This window comes from Zonotrichia albicollis, chromosome Z (assembly GCF_047830755.1).
Source record: "Zonotrichia albicollis isolate bZonAlb1 chromosome Z, bZonAlb1.hap1, whole genome shotgun sequence".
Lineage (NCBI taxonomy): Eukaryota > Metazoa > Chordata > Aves > Passeriformes > Passerellidae > Zonotrichia > Zonotrichia albicollis.
This window is the reverse complement of record NC_133860.1, coordinates 77,583,281-77,601,700: the sequence shown is the minus strand read 5'-3', so window position 1 is coordinate 77,601,700 and position 18,420 is coordinate 77,583,281. Positions and strand designations below refer to the sequence as shown.

The following is an 18,420-nucleotide window of genomic DNA, read 5'->3' as shown; positions in this document are numbered from 1 at the left end:
GTGGGCCGCGGTGGGGCAGCTCTGCCCTCTCGGCCTTCGCCTTGAGTCCTTTGCTTCTTTTCCAAGAGCCCTGATGCCCATCCTTGGCAAAGGGCCCCCACAGCCCTTTCCAGGGCTGCAGGAAAAGCTTCCTCAATGACAGAATCACAGAATCACTGGCTTGGAAGACAGACACCTTCAAGATGATCGACTCCAACCCATGCCCTAACACTTCAACTAAAGCACGGCACCGAGTGCTGCATCCAAGTCTTCTTTTAAAGGCTTGCAGGGATGGTTAGTCCACCAGCTCCCCGGAAGGGTCTGTCCCAGGAGGAACCAAGATAACACTGGGGCCTTCTACTGCCCAGCACTTGGAGCTCTGTAAGTTTGTCTTTCTGCTTAGGCAGAGGCCATAGAAAAGGACTGGGAAAAGTAGTCACAAATAGAGTACCCTACAGAGCTCTAAAAAGATGTGCAAAGAATACAGAAAACAGAAAAGTAAAAAAAAAAAGGCAAAACCCAAATGGCATCAGCAAAGATCTTGGGCATGACCACATAGATGCAGAGGGTCTTCTCAACCCCATTTCTTTATATTTCTGGGAACCAGAGAATCCTGCTTGAGCCTCTGGGGAGATGGTTTTGGGAGGTAAAAGTTCATTGCTTTTTTTCTCCTTGGGCAGCTGTCCTGGGGTGACGTTATGATGCTTGTATATCCCCATTCATCTCTTCTGCGCCTTTAAGACCGGCTCTGAAGAGTGGAAGTTTTGTTTGGGTTTCTCTTATCAGGGACACAGAGACAGGCGGTACATTAGGCTGTTTTTCACTTCCAGCTTCAGCTTGCTGCTTTTGCTTGCTCCCTTTTTCTGCTCTTGCTTCTGCTCTGCTTTCTGACTCTGCTTATTAGCTAGTTCTAGCTAAACAGTCCACATTGCTTCCTGGACTGTTTCTCCTCTCCTGTTTCTGTGACCATCTCAAACCTGCTCTGGACTGGGACCCGGGAACACCGAAGGTTCAGCTGCAGCAGCTGCCCCAGCGCAGGAGGGACTGAGAACAGAGCAAACACACCCCGAAAGAGACTTTCTGGTTTTGCCATCTTTCTCAAAGCGGTGTCATCAGGTATTGTTCATTTTGTGTGCTGGAGGGTTCTGGGCCAGTCAAATAAACAGGTTCTTTCCACCTCTCTCCAAGGAATTTTTTCCCGAACCGGTTGGGGGGAGTGGCAGTGTGGGTTTTGCTTTCTGGAGGAGCCCTCCTTTGGAGATTCTTTAACAAATTTGCCCTAAACCAGGACACAGACAAAGGGACTGGATCATTGAGGATAGATAGGGAAGAATCTGGAAGTATGAACTGCCATGGTGAGACAGGGGGCAAACAACTTCAGACAGAGACCAAACATCTTCAAACCACCAATGCCACAGGCAGGGAGAGACCAAACATCCGCAAACCACCACTGCCACTGTAGCAGAGTGGAAATTTTCCAGAGAAGAAATCCATTTTGATTTAGGTGGAATGTACATCTTTGAGTTAAGTCTGTAGCTTGCTGTTTAGTCTGACTGCCTGTTCTTGCTAAGGACCTGCTCTTGGAGAGACTGGTTCAGCCAAAGCACAAGAGGTAGGGGGGGAGCGGGGCGGCAGACAGAGCAGGGCAGCTTGACCCAGGAATCCTTTCTGATAAAGAAGAATTAGCAGCAAGTGTCATGCCCTTAAATCAGTGGAATGAATATATACGAACCTATTGTAAAATAACATGCACATGTATTTAAGAAGGAAATAAAAGGTGATCTGTGTGGGAATCCATAAAATCAGAGGGTTTTAGGAAGGTTGTAAGAGACAGGCCTGAGATACAGCAGAATTATGAACAGCACTAAAGCAGCAGAAAAATTATTTAAGCTGTAGAGAAAATATGGGAATAAGAACAATAGAGCTGTGTATTAGTATTTGTTTGGCTTTCTAAGTTGCAAGAAGTTTATCTAGCAGATATTAAGAAGGTTAACCTTAGGAATAGTGCTCTGTGTGTTGTCTCTTATAAACGGGTATTGTACTCGAAATAAGCAAGCATTTTTTTAACCAAAGGTACGTGTGCTTATGGTGATTGGATAGAATTACTGTCAATATGCTTTTGCTTTGTGTAATTGGCTTAGAAGGCTATATGGTATGTTGTAACATTAAGTTTTCTGGCCTGCTGCCTGGACAGTGAGATGTTCGCATTGTTCCATTATCATAATCATGTAATGAGACTGATGCTGAAAAATAAATAGCTCAAGACACTCTCCCAGCAGCCCCATCCTGTTCACGTCTGTAAATAAACTGCCAGCATCAGATCTGGAGTTCCCGGAGGTACGCATGTCATTTTAGGGGAATGATTCCCACATGCGTCCAGCACTGTAATAAACATAAACAGCTTTACAACTTTGACAAAAGTTTTGGAGTTTGTTTACTTCCGCAAATCACCACAGGCAGGGCTTCAATCCCTCACTGCCACATGTATGTATCTAATTCTTTATGTATATTGTAACATCTGTGTTTAGATTTCCATAAGTATACAGTTGTGTAGGTATCTATTTGTATTGATGTAGTTTTTGGTATATGTCTTTTTAAATAGCTATACTGGTATTTGTATTGGTATATATGTCTGATTTTATATTTTTAGCTGTGTACTGATCTATTTCTATATATGTTATATTTACATATATATCCGGATGTATAGCTGTATATTCGTATCAATGCAGTTGTTTAGATTGGTAATGCTTTTTGTCTCTTTATAGATAGGTTTGTTTTATGTATCTGTTTCTGGAATGTAATACCTAACTTTTCGTCTGTATTCACATCTGTATATTGTTGTACCTGTATATGTATTCAGTTCTATGTAAATGTATATGGAGTTGTATAGTGGTGGAATTCTATTTGTTGAGTTCTTGAAAAATTCACCCAGTATTTGTCAATAATTTGTGGCAAGAGATTTGACAATAGCCTATTCCTGACCCAGAGATGGCGCAACTGAGAGGCTTTTTAAAAACTTTTATTCCCTTTTCAGTCTCCTGAGAAGGGTGAGACAATACAGATGTTAACATTCACACCATCACAATCAGAAGCCAACCATTTCCTAATTCCAGCACACTAGCAGCATTTCTTGGCCTATCAGCTTTTTGCCACACCATGCTGTAGATGCCTTAAAGCCAATCACTGAAAACTACCCCTCGTACATCCGACTATAATGCATCTTTCATATTTCAGTTTCTCCAGAGTATCAAATCTCATTTGCAAGGCCATCCTTTGAAACCTTTTTCTAGCTCCATTTCTTTTACAACAATATCTGTCCTATTCCATGGCTAAGTCAGCATTTCTTGTCTCAAAGTTTGCATACAAATGCATACTGTGTGGGCCTCCTGTCAGGCCCTGAGAACTCTCTACAAATCCATCTCCAACACATGGTTATGACCAAGGTTATGACCCCATAAGTAATGATTATGACCATAGTTATGACCCCATTACAAACGCCACCACTGCCTTTGCACTTACCATACATAGAGCCACAATTGATGTTATCCACCCTATCATTGCATCAGGATTAAATCGTGAGAAGGCAGTACTTTACCTCTCTGAACATTGGGTATGAGCCAGAATGGTAGAAAAGAAATGGCAAACTGCAAACATAGAATCCTTTGTTACTCAACAACAGTGGGGATTCATCTGTGAAAGCAATACCATTGATGCCCAAGACATATGCTTAGATACTGAACAGAGTGTGTGCCACTTTGAGATCCACCCAGACACCATTCAGAAAACAGCGCTTATACACACTGGTCAAGGCTCTGTATGCTTGAGAACTGCCTGTGCCTCATTAAAAATAGACAATGAAAATAGATACATGTTTACTAAAAATCACTCTAACTTTTGCATTTGTAATTTTGTTAACGTTATAGACTGTGATTTTACATATTCAGTACCAGTTGTCTCTCACCAACTGATGAAGGCCAACTATAACATGTATCACCCTTTATCACCTGCACCCATTGGCATAAACCTTACTTTAGTGAAACAGTTGATTAAAGATAAAGATCTTAGTGAGATCTTGAGAAAAATGAAAGAGAATGGAGAGAAAATTTTAATAACTGTTCATCATGATGCAAAAGAAATTAGCAGGGTTCTGCAAAACATAAGGCAAGAAGCAAGTCATCATTGGTGGGATGTACTTTTCAGATGGTCACCAAAAGCAACAGGTATACTTAATGCCCTAATCCCTCCAATTATTGTTTTGCTTATTTTAGCTGCCAGAAGCTTAATTTTGTCCATTGCAACACTTATTTGGAATTGGAGGATGAGACAACTAATGGCAGTCTTGAATTAATTGCCAAGAGCATATGGAATAGCCTTCAAAGATACTTAGTGTATGACTTGGTTAGATGAGGAAGAAACTGTGTATTAGTAAAAGAATTTACTAACCCTATAGAAAAAGGGGGGAATGAATCAAGGATTTAACAAAACTGAAAGAATTAAAAGCTTACTAGATTTAGTATGGGGGGGGGGGAGAATATAGCAAGAAGAGTAGAAATAATAAAGGATAGGTAATTTTTACCAGGTAAAGTAGCTAAGGCTAGGGTAATATATCACTTGCCTGTCTTTACTACGTTTAAAGAAACAGGATGGGATGCAGATTTCTTTGTGACAAAGAGGAGGATCGTAGCCTGCACCTGGGCCCCAAAACTTCAGCTAAAGCCAAGGGGTGTGAAAGCCTGCCAATAGGTCATAAGTAAAGAGGTCAAATTGAGGAAAATGTCTCGGCTTTTATCAGAAGGAGACCATTCCTCACTTCAAAACCCATCAACCCATTTGAAGTGAAAGAATCCACTAACGTAAAGGATCTTTGAACTCAATTATAATACATTTTAAAGTGGGGGTGGGTGGATTAGCTAATGAATATGTATTAGGCATTTTGGGAATTGTATCAATATGTAAGACTTTTTTAGATGAAGAGCCAGAGCCTGTGATTCTTTGCACATGTTGTTAGGTGAAGATGTGTGCCGGCTGCTGTAATAAACACACCAACTTCTAACTTTACCTAGTGGCAAGTTTTATTCTGTGATTCACCACGATGGCTCACGATACCAACCACATGGCAACAACAGCTCCATTATGCACTGTTCCTCTTTCAAAGGTTAACGACCCACATGTTGTGGTGTGGTGTCATGGGTTGCCTCAGATACCTCGGGTTTCTCCCTGTAGATTTCTTCCCCAGGTGTGTCAATCACCTCTCCTTTCCCCCACCCTGACCCCTGCTGAGCATTGTCTGTCAATCCTGGCATTCCAGAAGGCCATTGAGTGATTGGCAGAGTTCAAAAGATGCCTTACACCCTGGAAGACATTGGGCCATCCAGGTGCCATTTGTCCCCTGAGACTTCTCCCCCCTTACCTGGTTTGTGGGATCCCTACCCCTCTCTCCCGCTCTCCCTGGGGTTAAAAGGAACAGCAACCACGCAGTTTGAGAGGTTCTGTTAGAGCTGTTACTGGATTCAGAAGCCTGTGGGCCAGGAATAAAGCTCTGGATCGAAACCCTCTAGCAGAACCCAACTCCTTTCCTTCATCCTTGCCTTAAAGCTTCTCCACCAAGGTAAACAAGAGCTCCTGCATGTCTGGACTTGTCTCTAGCACACAGCTGCAGCATCCAGCTTAGCCAAAGGTGTCTCTGAGGTGAAAACAACACAGTTGCCGCCTTTTGGTCAAGCAGCAAGGGCCAGACAAGCCCAGGCACTTCTCTTCTGGCTATATTGGTAATAATTCCAATATATTGGTGCCACAACCTGGCAGCCCCGAGAAGACACTCCAGAGCTCCCAGAACCTCAGAAAGACTTTAAGGCAGCTTAGTGTCCACTGGCAGAGCTTTGACAGCATAGCTCTCCATCAGAGATTTTGGGACTTATCCCGCAGAAGCCTTGAGGACATTCTGCACCTCTGGAAAGTGCAGTTCCTTTTTGGTGAGCAGACATTCCCAGAAGGAGAATAGGGGAGCTCCTCCTGCCTGTGGGGTTCTATTCAGGTTAAAGAGAAGACCCTACCAGACCACGGCACCAACAGCACTGTGAGTATCTCTGCTCACGGTGAGTATCTCTACTCAGGCTGCGTATCTCTGCTCCATAGAGGGGTAGACGCTCAAATATAGTCTCTGCCAAGAGATCTGTTGTTGTAGTGTGCTAGGTTAGTTTGTTTAATTGCTCTAGAAGGTTCCTCACTTTGGGAGTTATGATTGTCTGTGGGACCAGAGCCCCTCCTTTGTTGTGTATCGATTGGTCTCCCTTTACTGTCTATTATCATAGGTTCACTCCCTCTACGCCCTGGATTGGTTCTGGTTGAACCCCTCCCCTGGATTCCTCCCCCCTTTATAACTCGGTCACACTCATTGTTCTTTGTCACTCCCTGTTGGACTTATGTTAGGTGCAAGCCAGATTGTCACTCCTTGGCTGGCCTCCATCTAGGCAATAAACCTGACTGTCCCCAGAGAGTGTCCGTCTCTCGTCTCGTCATTCCTTGCAGCTTGATATTGGCCTCTCAGCGTGATCTCGTCCACACGGATGCAGCCCAAAGCCACTGCCACTGAGGGGCGTCCGTAGGAGCAACCCTGGGGCCCTGCCACTGGGGTTGACTCCCCACTGCTGTAGCAGCCAGCTGGCTGCTCTGCTAGCCAGACAGACTTTATTTTAAGGCCACTGGCCGCTGCAATCTGTTCTTTTTCGCTCTTATTCAGAGCACAAAAAGGCTGCACAGCCCTGTGGAGTGGGAGCCATAGCGCATTAGGCATAGCCCAGAAAAGCGCGGGTTTGCCGTTTTTAGAACTGACATGGCAGCAAGCTTGCAGCGCTTGCAGCACGACGCCAGCTCAGAGGAGCCAGGGGGACTCTCGCTTACCCTTCCCCTTTACAGCGGCACCAGCCTGGCTTCCTGGCTTTCTCAGTGTGGGGTGGCACAGCTCGCATGGCAGCGCAGGGCGGCTCCGGTTTCAGGTTTGATGTCTGGGCGGGGAGGCTCTGTCTATCCCCCGGGCGGCACGGTGAGTTCCAATTCTGTGCTGCTGCCAGCAGCACTTTAAAAAGCTGTACAAGCAGCTGCACTGATAAGGGCTAAAGGTCTACGTGTTTGCACTTCTTAACTGTGGTTTTTGGAAATCAGTAGCTGATTTGATTTTGTTTTCGGTAGGCAGGATATTGTGCTGTGCCTTTTACATCTAAAAGGGGCTCTAAGTTAAGCACAGCACAAAAAGAAGTATATTATCAGATTGTTGAAATTTTAGTTAATGGAAATGTAACATTTTCTAAAGGAAAATTGAAACATTTTATAAGGTGTTTTTTTCTACACTTCCCACGAATTTCTCCTGAACAAGTCCACAATATTCAATTCTGGGACAAAGTAGGGCATGAATTGATAACCTTGGGAAAGTCCAGGGACACGTCCTCAGCTAAATTTGTGTTTTGGAGCTTATAAGTTCAATCAGCCTTACTCAAAAAAGAAGGAGTGGAGAAAAAGCCACACAAGGAATGTACCTCTGCTCTTCCTGTTTCTCCTCCCCCCTCTCCTCAGCTCTGAACCCTCTACCCCAAATCTTGGTATTTTTAGGAGAGCAGATTCTGCTCATGCCCAGGGAAGCCGGCTCCCTGAGCACCTTAAAATGCCTGAGTTCAGCTGTCCACAAAGTCCTGGCCAGATCACGTGGAACTCTCCCCATACCCCTGTGTCCCCTGCTCTGAAACCCAGAGCACGTGTTAGCTTTTCGGAGAGCAGTGACCCCTAAAATGGCTCCCAAACCCTAGGGGGCCAAGAAAATGGAGGATGCCACGTGGCACCATGCCATACCTGGTCTCCCTCTTCCCATGATTCACTGAAGCATCCCAAAATCCCTCCTCACCCCCCACCCTCTCTGATCCTCATGACACCTTCCCTCCCTCCACCTTACCTGCCATACCCTCAGCTCCACCCCTCTACCCCTCCCAGGGGGTGTCTGCCAATGTGATGTCACCAGGTGTCCCTGTCCCTGCCACCCCCCCGTCCCCACCCCCCGTTCCCACAATGTCCCCGCCCTCTCCTGCAGTGGGGGTACGGCCACTGCTTGTCCCCATGGCTGTACCTGTGATCCCAGTGCTTCTGATTCAAAGGATATAGGGCAGGGAACTGCCAACCCAATACAGGGTTCCACTTTGTCATTCGTCCCTGTTACATATCAGCATGCAGGGCAAAGGGGAGGAGTCCCAACTGCTAATTGAAAAGTTTTTGGATGAGAAATTATAAGAGAGGTCTGCAAAGCACACAAAGAGTATGTGGCTCACATTGCCCACATAGCCTATACTTCTGTGGCCTTTTAAATGCCAAACTGGGTAGGACTGTAGTAGTCCCACATGATTTAAACAGCTTTTTTTCATTCCTCATGGCCTCTACAGAATTCAAATTATGGGAACTGGCATGGAAACAACTGCTTAAAGAAGCTCTCACAGACTTGCATGCTGATACAAACACAGCAAAAGATGCCAATGGCATGCCAATCACCATTGAGCATCTCTCCAGTTATGGCCAATGGTCCTTAGCTCCAGTCCAAGCTGCAGTATTCCTGTAGAAGGACTTGAGAGAGTCAAAGAAGCAGCTGAAAAAGCCTTCTTTACCCTCCATCCTGAAGGCCCATTCGAGCCATACAGTAAGATCAAGCAGCTACCATCAGAGCCTTTTTTTAAATTAGTAGAAAGGTTAACTAAAGCTATTGGAATCAAAGTTGAAAAAGAGGAGGCAAGGGAAGAGGTTTTAGAGGAAATGGCAATTACAAATGCAAATGAACATTGTCAAGCGGCAATTTTTAGCTTACCTCCAGAACATCCCTTGTCCTAGGTTCACTTTATGATGCTTTTATCCCCAATCGTCTTGTTCTGTTTATGCTGAATAATAAGTTTTTCACCTTTAAAACTTGTTCCAGAGAGTGAAGAGGGGAGAGAAAAAATGTGCAATTTGTTTTCAGACACTGCAATCACTCCTCCACAATCCTGCTCCTAGACTGTGTTGTCTGTAGATAACCAGTGAGACAGAGGTCTCCTTTGCTTATAGTTAGTTTAGCTAGCTGAGGCAAAGAAGTTCCCTGGACTGTAGTTTTTTTCCTTCCTTTTCCTCTTTCTTTAGACCTGTTCAAACCTGCTCTGGACTGAACACCAGAAGAGCACTGGCAGCTCGCACCTGTGGCCCACCGGGCCAGGCCTGGGCCGTGGCATTTCCAGCTCCAGAAATACCGATAAGAGACTGAGGGAGCTGGGCTGCAACCTAGGGAGGGGACTTTCTGAGTTTGTAATTTCTTTTGGAGCAGCAAGGAGTTTTATTGATTAATATTGTTTAGGTTTTATTGTTTAATAAACAGGTTTTTTCCACTTTTCTCCAAAGAGGTATTTTCTCCCGGACCAGCTGGGGAGAGAAGTCAAATTAATCTGCTTTCCTAGAAGAACCCCTTTAGAAGTTCTCTTCCAAATCTGCCCTGAACCAAGACACCCCCCACTACAGTAAAAGATATGCTTCTAGTTTGTAACAGGAAAGTGCCTCTGGTGAGTGTTGCTGAAGACACCAGACCAAAGCTGCTGTCAAGACCAACAGAGAGTCGCGGTTGCCAGCCCAGCGCCCATTCTCTCAGCACAGCAGTACCCTGGGCAGCAGCAAAACCCAGCAATGGTTGAACCCACAAAGCCATGACTGCTTTGTAACAACCTTGGGCACTGGAGTAACCAGTGCCCCCTGAAAAAGCAGTTTGATGAATTCAGAAATAGCAGGGGAGGAGAAATACAAACGCTTTCTGGGGGTGAACAACAACAAAAAAACTGAGTGGGGAGCGCTGGCCTGCCAGGCACGCAGACACAAAAAGAGCAGGCCAAGGAAATGAGGGAAGCATAAACGACCAAGTGCATGGTGACATCCCTATTCCTCTAAGTGAAGCAGATGATTCAAGGACCAATTCTGCTGGTCCACCGCTGAAAGTGAAACCAAATAACCTTTGTTATGACTTTGGTGAACCTATGTTAACCACAACTTCTGTTACTGGGCCTTTCAGCTTGCAGCTGACAGAGCCACTCCTGAAAGACACTGACTCTGGCATTTTGTCTCCGTCAGTCCACAACAGCAGGGTACTTGGCACTGAATTCACTGTCAGTGCATCATCATTGGGGACACCAAACACACACCACAAGAGATCAAAATTGCTCCAGGAATGACAACATCAGATCCTGAGCAATTCACTCTCGGCCTGCACTTGTTCCATCCACCCGTTTCTTCCCAAAGGACAAATCCTTGCACAAGCTATCCTGGTGCCAAGTTTACCCGACGGCACCGAAAAACAAGGGCCCACAGTTGCCCTGATCCTAGCTGTTGGGAAGGACAAACCCAAAATCTGGTGTAATGTCAGAGGGAGTGGAGAGTCAAAATGCATTGAGATGCTCGTAGACATGGGTACAGACTGCACAGTGATCACAGTACAGGACTGGCCAGCACATCGGCCTTTGCAAAATGTGGCTGGTCACATTCGAGGTGTAGACAGCATGCAATTGGCAAGAAAATCCAAAAGTGTCATCCAAAACGAGCAGCCAAATGGACAATTGGCAAATATACATGTTTGTGTTAGATTATCTGGAACCGTTGCTAAGGAGAGATTTAATGGCTCAGTGGAAAGTCACAATTCGTATTTCAGACTCTCCCCATGATTTTGGGCTGTGGTCACTGAAAAGCACCTTACCCAAAAACTGAACTGGAAGACGAACACACCAGTTCGGGTAGAGCAATGGCTGCTCAGTAAACAAAAACTGAAGGCGCTTGAGGAGCTAGTGGAAGAGCAACTGAAAAAGGGTCCCATTGTGGAGACCACATCTCTGTGGAACTCTCCAGTGTTTGTCATCCAGAAAGCTGAAAAAATGAAATGGCGGCTTCTCCACAACCTCCAACAAATTAATAATGTCATTGAAGGGTTGGGCTCTCTCCAACCTGGTATGCCATGCCCAGCGATGCTTCCCCAAGACTGGAAATTGGCTGTTATTGATATAAAAGATTGTTTTTTCCAAATTCCCTACACCCTGATGATGCACTGCGTTTTGCATTCTTGGTCCGCACTATCAACAGGGAAGCCCCGATGAAAAGGTACCATTGGAAAGTTCTTCCTCAAGGACCAAAAGCCTCACCATCGACCAGTGGTATGTCTCTTCCTTGCCCTCCCTGGTGCTTGGAGCCTCAGAAAAGGCCATCATCTATCATTATATGGATGATATCCTTGTGTATGCCCCCAATGATGATTTACTCACCCATGCACTTGACCTAATGATCGATGCATTGATTGTTGCAGGGTTCGAGCTCCAGGAAAGGAAAATTCAAAAGATGCCACCTTGGAAGTATTTGGGAATCTTCCAATTCCTTAGAAATTGGAAATAGGACCATTCTTCCTCAAAAATTAAAAATCAAAACAAAGATCAAGACCCCTGCCGATGTCCACAAGTTGTGTGGGTCTTTAAATTGGGTAAGGCCCTGGCTAGGTCTGACCAACAAAGACCTTACCCCTCTTTTTGATTTATTGAAAGGGGGAGGGGACCCGAGTTCTCCTAGGGCTATTACCCCAGAGGCACAGAAGGCTCTAGAAAAAGTTCAGACAGCAATGCCCACAAGACAGGCCAACCCATGTCGGCCTGACCTGCCATTCAAATTTATCATCTCAGGTAAGTTGCCACACCTCCACGGAATCATTTTCCAGCGGGAGAAAAAACAAACACCTATGGCTAAGGAAACACCTAAAAGGGGCCAGGACCAGAAGGACCCTCTCTTGATAATTGAGTGGCTTTTCCTCAGTCACCAAAGATCCACAAGAATGACAAAGTCCCAAATGCTGTTAGCAGAAATGATCCAGAAAGCTAGGACCCGTATCAGGGAGCCAGCAGGACGTGACTTTGAGTGCATTCATATTCCATTTGAGTTAAAATCAGGCCAAATTACTAAGACAATGTTAGAACATTTGCCTCAGGAAAAGGAGGCATTGCAGTTTGCTCTGGATTCCTACTCAGGACAAATTTCTATCCATCGGCCTGCCCACAACTGAGAAGTGTTCAAAGTAGGAGACCTTTAAAAAAGGCTCTGACTGTCTTAACAGACGCACCCAGGAGGTCCCACAAGTCCATTATGACTTGGAAGGATCCTCAAACCCAGCACTGGGAGACGGACATTGCTGAGGTGGAAGGTTCACCTCAGGTTGCTGAATTGGCTGCAGTTGTTAGGGCTTTTGAAAAGTTCTCAGAACCATTCAATCTGATTACAGACTCTGCATATGTGGCACGAGTGGTATCCAGGGCAGATCAAGTGATACTTACTGCAAGAGGTGTCTAACATTGCACTTTTTGAATTGTTCTCAAAACTCGTAAAGTTAGTTTCCCATTGAGAGCAACCATTTTATGTGATGCACATCAGATCACACACTGACTTGCCAGGGTTTATCGCTGAAGGCAACAGAAGGGCAGATGCTCGTGCTGTGCCTGCAGAGATGGGCGCTCTCCCAAATGTTTTTGAACAGGGAAAAATCAGCCACTAGCTTTTCCAACAAAATGCACCTGGCCTGGGTTGTCAGTCTCACATCACTCAAGAACAGGCCAAGCAATTGTGGCCACATGCCCCAATTGCCAACAACATGCACTCCCTACAGTGAGTATGGGAGCAAACCCAAGGGGGTTGAACAGTTGTGAACTGTGGCAAACAAATGCAACACACACAGAGTCATTTGGACAGCAGAAATACATTCATGTTAGTGTAGATATCTTTTCTGGAGCAGTCTATTCCTCTGTCCACGTAAGAGAATCATCTTCCGATGCCATAAAGAACCTCTTACAGGCTTTTTCTTTCATGGGCATCCCCACAGCTGAAAACTGATAACGGGCCCACTTACAAATCCAAGGAATTCAGGAGTTTCATGCAGCAATGGGGAGTAGAGCACAAAACAGGCATCCCCTACTCCCCTACAGGTCAAGCCATAGTAAAAAGGACTCCCTGTGATATCAAAAGAGTTCTGGATCAGCAACATCAGGTTCTGAAAGTAGAACCTCCCCACATCTGATTGTGAACAGAGCCCAGGTTATCCAGGGCTCTGTTCACAATCAATTTTCTGAACTGTTCTTTTGACAGCCTGAATCTGCCCTTCGTATGCCACTTTGGGGGGAGCAGTCAGATGTCAGTGAAAGAAAAACCTTCAGTCTTAGTAAAGGACCCTGAGACTTGGAAGACAGTGGGACCTTACAAATTAGTTACATGGGGACGTGGATAAGCCTGCGTGTCCAGCCCCTCTGGTTCAAAGTGGGTTCCTTCCAAATGGATAAGCCCTACATCCCCAAGTTCTCAGGGAAGTCTACAGAAGCACCCCAGGTTGCTAATGCTGCTTTGGAGAAGGAAATGCTGGGTGTGTTCCCTGGAAGAAATTCCATTTAGGCCTCCTATCTGGAATAGTTTGAGTAATATAGTAATAGTAATACTATGAGTAATAGTAATATATGTTTGTCTTACGTTCCTTGTACCAGTTGAGATCATGCTGTTCGTGTGCAGTGTCAAGACAACATGAGACTGAGCCTGCTCCTCACGATCATTTCACCAGTGATCTCCTGCATTGTTCGTCAGCCCAAAGCATATAGACCACCCTGAAATTACGACATCAAGAGAGAAACAGATGACTGGCTGAGAGGACTGTTCAAGGGCTGGTGACTCTCAGGCTGGTTGGGACCTATGCTGAAAACTGTACTTTAGTATTGTTTATTCTAGTTATTGTTATTGTAGTCATTAGCATTGTTTTTGGACTAATCAGGCGCATGGTTCACAAGTTAATTTCAAGCTCATCTTCCCCTGTGGAAGTCTACCATTTGGAAGCCCTCAGTGCTCCAGTAGATGACATGGAAGTTGCAGAAGAAAACGCTGACCCTCCTGAAGAGGAGGAACCAATTTACCAACCGTGGTTTGGCAAGAAATTTCCCCCAAAACCCAGTCCTCTTAATTTTAAACAAAACAAGGAGGAGATGTTGCGGTGTGATGTCGTGTGTTGCCTCAGATACCTCGGGTTTCTCCCTGTAGATTTCTTCCCCAGGTGTGTCAATCACCTCTCCTTTCCCCCACCCTGACCCCTGCTGAGCACTGGCTGTCAATCCTGGCATTCCAGAAGGCCACTGAGTGATTGGCAGAGTTCAAAAGATGCCTTAGACCCCTGGAGGACATTGGGCAATCCAGGTGCCATTTGGCCCCTGAGACTTCTCCCCCCTTTCCTGGTTTGTGGGATCCCTGCCCCGTCCCTCCTCCTCTCCCTGGGGTTAAAAGGAATAGCAACCACGCAGTTTGAGAGGTTCTGTTAGAGCTGTTACTGGATTCAGAGGCCTGTGGGCCAGGAATAAAGCTCTGAATCGAAACCGTCTAGCAGAACCCGACTCCTTTCCTTCATCCTCGCCCTAAAGCTTCTCCACCAAGGTAAACCTGAGCTCTTGCATGTCTGGACTTGTCTCCAGTGCCCAGCTGCAGCATCCAGCTTAGCCAAAGGTGTCTCTGAGGTGAAACGACCACAGCTGCCGCCCTTTAGTCATGCAGCAAGGGCCAGACAAGCCCAGGCACGTCCCTTCTGGCTATATTGGTAATTAATTCTAATACCCACAGATTGATCAATACACTGTTTCTCCTTCAAAGATTAAGTTCCTACCCATTGAACAATACACTTTTCTTCATTTCTCGTTGACCTGCTCAAACACGGATCAAATATGACAGGGCCTCGGACACAATTCCATTCCTGCCACAGTTTTTTGCAAAATATCCCATTCCTCAAATTCTCCTTTGCTGGTCAAGAGCCTCCTAAAAACACTTTCTTTCCCTTAAATGCACTCCAGCTACCTTCTTAGAAGGAACACTCTCTCTATTCTCAAGGCCAAGAAAGCCACTGGCACACATTAAGCACTGCAATGAGGGAATACAGGGTTCAGCACTGCCTGCTAAGGCTAAAGGAATTCACAAGACTAAGCCCCATTGGTTACACTTAAATGTTTTCCCAGCGCCTCTCCTTTCTATTCTAGGAATCAAACAAAACATTTGTCTTAAAGTCCTGCAAGTGCTATTGACACATTACAATTTTTTTTCTGAAATTAATGAAGCAAACATAGATTCCCAACTGAAATTATTCTGCTCCCTTCCAAATCACTACTCAGGTAAACCCTCAGGTACATCCCTGATTCCCTCTCTCCTAGTAGCTCAGAGCTGCATTGCACAGCGCTTGCTGTGTGCCAGAGAACACAAAGCAGGCTGGCCTGAATATTCCTGCAAAACACTCTGCATCTCACACCTTTTCTATGGCTCAGTGCAGAACTGCAGGATTGCAGGCGCTTCCTCCCAGAGCTGCGTGAGGCGCTGGCTCCTGCAGATGTGCCCTGCCAAGCTGTCCCTGCCTCACGCTGGCCTCGCTTCCCCTGGCACAAGAGGCGGGCCTGAAGGAGGCTGCCCTGTGCTCCAGCCTGCCGAGCAGCCCGGCTCCCTGCCCCGGTGCCCAGAGTGCTGCACACACTGCTGACCTTTGCCAGGAGTTGCAGGGCAGCCGGCAGAAGAGGAGGAATCCTCAGGCAGCCCAGCGGCCCTCGGCTGCCCTGGGCCTTTCTCTGCTCATGGGCACACTCCAGACGGCCAATGCCTCCAGGCTGGGCTGTGCCCAGCACGGCTGCGCTTCCCCTCGGCAGCAGCCAGCTGCCACCTGGGCTCTGAGAGCGGAGGATTTGCCCGCTGCCAGGAACAGGCACCCAGGGCCTGGCTGCTGTCTCTTGCAGCTCCAAGGGCCTCCTTCCAGCCTGCCTCTGCCGGGGCTCAGCCTGCTCCGGCCTCTGCCGGGGCTCTGCTGGGGCTCCACCCTGGCCAAGGCCGGGCCAGCTCTCACCTCCCAGGCGCTGACAGCTCTGCACCACAGGAGACCTTCCCGAGCACCCTCTCTGATCTTTCTGCTTTCTCATTTGCGCAAGGCTCTCCTTCCACCAAAGACATTGCACTTAGGGATACAAATCCAAGTGGCAGGAACTCAAATGCGCTTGAGTGACGACTGAAGTCCTGAGTTCACACAGGATGTCTTGGCTGCCTCACCCCTCCTTTGGTTTTGCCTTCAAATGCCATTACCTTTTCTGCCTCAACTAGAAATACCACAGCCGTGCCAAAACCAGCCAGTGGGCCATATTTCAAAGGCAGTGTGGTCTGGAGAGGATGAATGAAGAAGTACCTTCTCTGCTTACGAACCACACCAAAGAAGCCGTAAGTGTGACTCAGCACCAGTAAAATCTACTGGTAACTCAGAAGAAAATGCTGAGCTGTCTGAAGGGGTCCGAAGGAGGAGAATCTTCCCAATGAGTTGATGTTTCAGAAACTTTATTTAATAATAATCCTACTCTATGAACCTATACTATAAACTTACTCTATAAATCAAAACTACTCAACAATCCTACTATAGAGTCCTACTCTACAATCCTACTCCTAGTTGGTAATGGAGATATTATCTTGATTATTATATTCTTCTTCTCCAATCCTCCTTCTTCTTCTTCATCTTGATTGAGTTGATGAGTGGTGCCAATCTATATGCTGTCTTGGCTGAACGTAGAAATGGATGCTGTCCACAGGAAAAAAAACCAATAAAGAACATTGAACCATGACTTTCCAAGCTCAGTGCTTCAGAGAATCAATCAGCATTCTTCTGGATCCTAAAAAGACTGGGAAAGAGGAGCAATGGGACCATCTCCTCCCCCAGTCATCATGTGCATGACCTTGCCATCACAGGCAAAGGAGGCCCAGAATCCCACTCATCTGTTTATTGTGATGTCTTCATCTCCCTGGGATTTTTGCCCTGCCAGTGCTCTAGAAATGGTGCTTTCTGTCCCTGGGGTTTCTTCCTTTCAGGAAACTCCAAGGACTCACATAGGTTCCTGCCTTTGCAAGACAGGCACTGTGCTGATTCCCACAGGGAGACAGAGCAGTGTCTACCTTTCCATGCCCTGTCCCTCATGTGCTGGATGGCACCTTCCTTCCCAGCAGGGCCAGCCCAGTGGCACCGGGCCCTGCAGTTCCCTCTCTGCCACACAACCTGGCAGTAACCCAGGCACAGTTCCTGTCTGCTTGAGCATGCCAGGCAGCAGATGGGGCTGGGACAAGTCCCTCCCAGCTGTCCTTGTTTGCGTGGCAGAAACCTCTAAGGGTAGGCTGGGGGGCACAAACCAGGGCCCCTCAGAGGCTCACAGTGAGCCCCCCACAGCCCCTCCTGCCCACAGCCAAATCTCTGTCTGACTGCTCAGCTAGGACTGGTTTCCTTGGGTTCCAGCACCACCATTTCATGTCTCTGTACCCTGCATTGCTCTACTTCAATTCTTTTGCCATTAGATAAAATGAAGCATCCCACCAAATTATGAAACAGGGCGACAGCAACAGTCAGGAAACAGAACACCTCTCCTCTCAGGAAATGCAGAGAGAGGTGGAGTCATTCAGATTTGTGAAGAACAGGCCCCAGGGAGTCTTTGCTGCCACTTTCCAAGACTTCAGAGTGGCTTTGAAGAAAGTGGGGACACCTTTTTTAACAGTTCCAGTGTACAATAGAATGTGATGAATATTTTTAATCAAAATCGGGATCAAGTCTGAGTAGGTCTAAGGAAGAACTTGTTTACTCAGAGCATAGTGCAATACTGGCACAGGCTGTCCCAAGAGCTTGTAGGTGCCCCATTCCAGGTCAGGTGGGAAAGGGCTGTGAGCAGCCTCATCTCTTTAAAGATGTCCCTGCTCAGTGCAGGATACAGAGGACCAGAGGACCTTCACAGCCAGCCCAGCCCAGTCTAGGATTCCTCACCATTTTCACTGGAAGAGCAGCAAGAGTGGAGGTGAGGAGGAAGGGGTCTCATGTGATGCCTTGGACTTGAGTGGAGGAAGAGCCCAACCCTCAGACCCTGTTTCACCTGCAGCCCCTTCACATTTTACCTTCAGGAGCTCCCTGGCAGACCAGCGCTTCTGCTCATCTGTCTGCAGGCAGCAGCTCAGGAAGTCACGCAGGCAAGACGAGAATCTGTTGGGTTGCCGCAGCTGTGGTCTCTCTCCCCTGGCGTTCAGTTGAGCCTACAGAAAAAGGAAACACCAGGCTGCACCTGCTGCTTTCACATCTCTAGGTGCTCTTCCAGATCCCATTGTTTAAGCTCCATTCTGCAGTGGCAGTTTCTGCCCTGGCAGAGACCCAGAGATGACTTTACCAACCAAAAACCCAGACCCTGATGCAGCCGCAGCTTTTCCACCATCCTGCAGATCTTTCCTTGGCAGCTGATTTCATTGACTGACCTAGTAAGTGGGAACTACATCAGCGAAGCATGTTTCCTTCCCTGAGGATTCACACTAGCTTGACAGGCTTTTTGGAAGAGGGACTGTGCTATACTAACTCTACTA

At 46.7% G+C, this 18,420-nt stretch overlaps 1 protein-coding gene across 1 annotated transcript in view; it reads right to left on the bottom strand.

Annotated features, from left to right (window-relative positions):
• LOC141727271 (serine/threonine-protein kinase PAK 3-like) overlaps positions 1-18,420 on the bottom strand; it is a 44,844-nt gene that overhangs the window by 20,486 nt on the left and 5,938 nt on the right. The window contains exon 8 of the mRNA XM_074533632.1: positions 17,965-18,099. Within this exon, the coding sequence (XP_074389733.1) occupies positions 17,965-18,099 (135 nt within the window). The remainder of the gene's footprint in view (positions 1-17,964; positions 18,100-18,420) is intronic.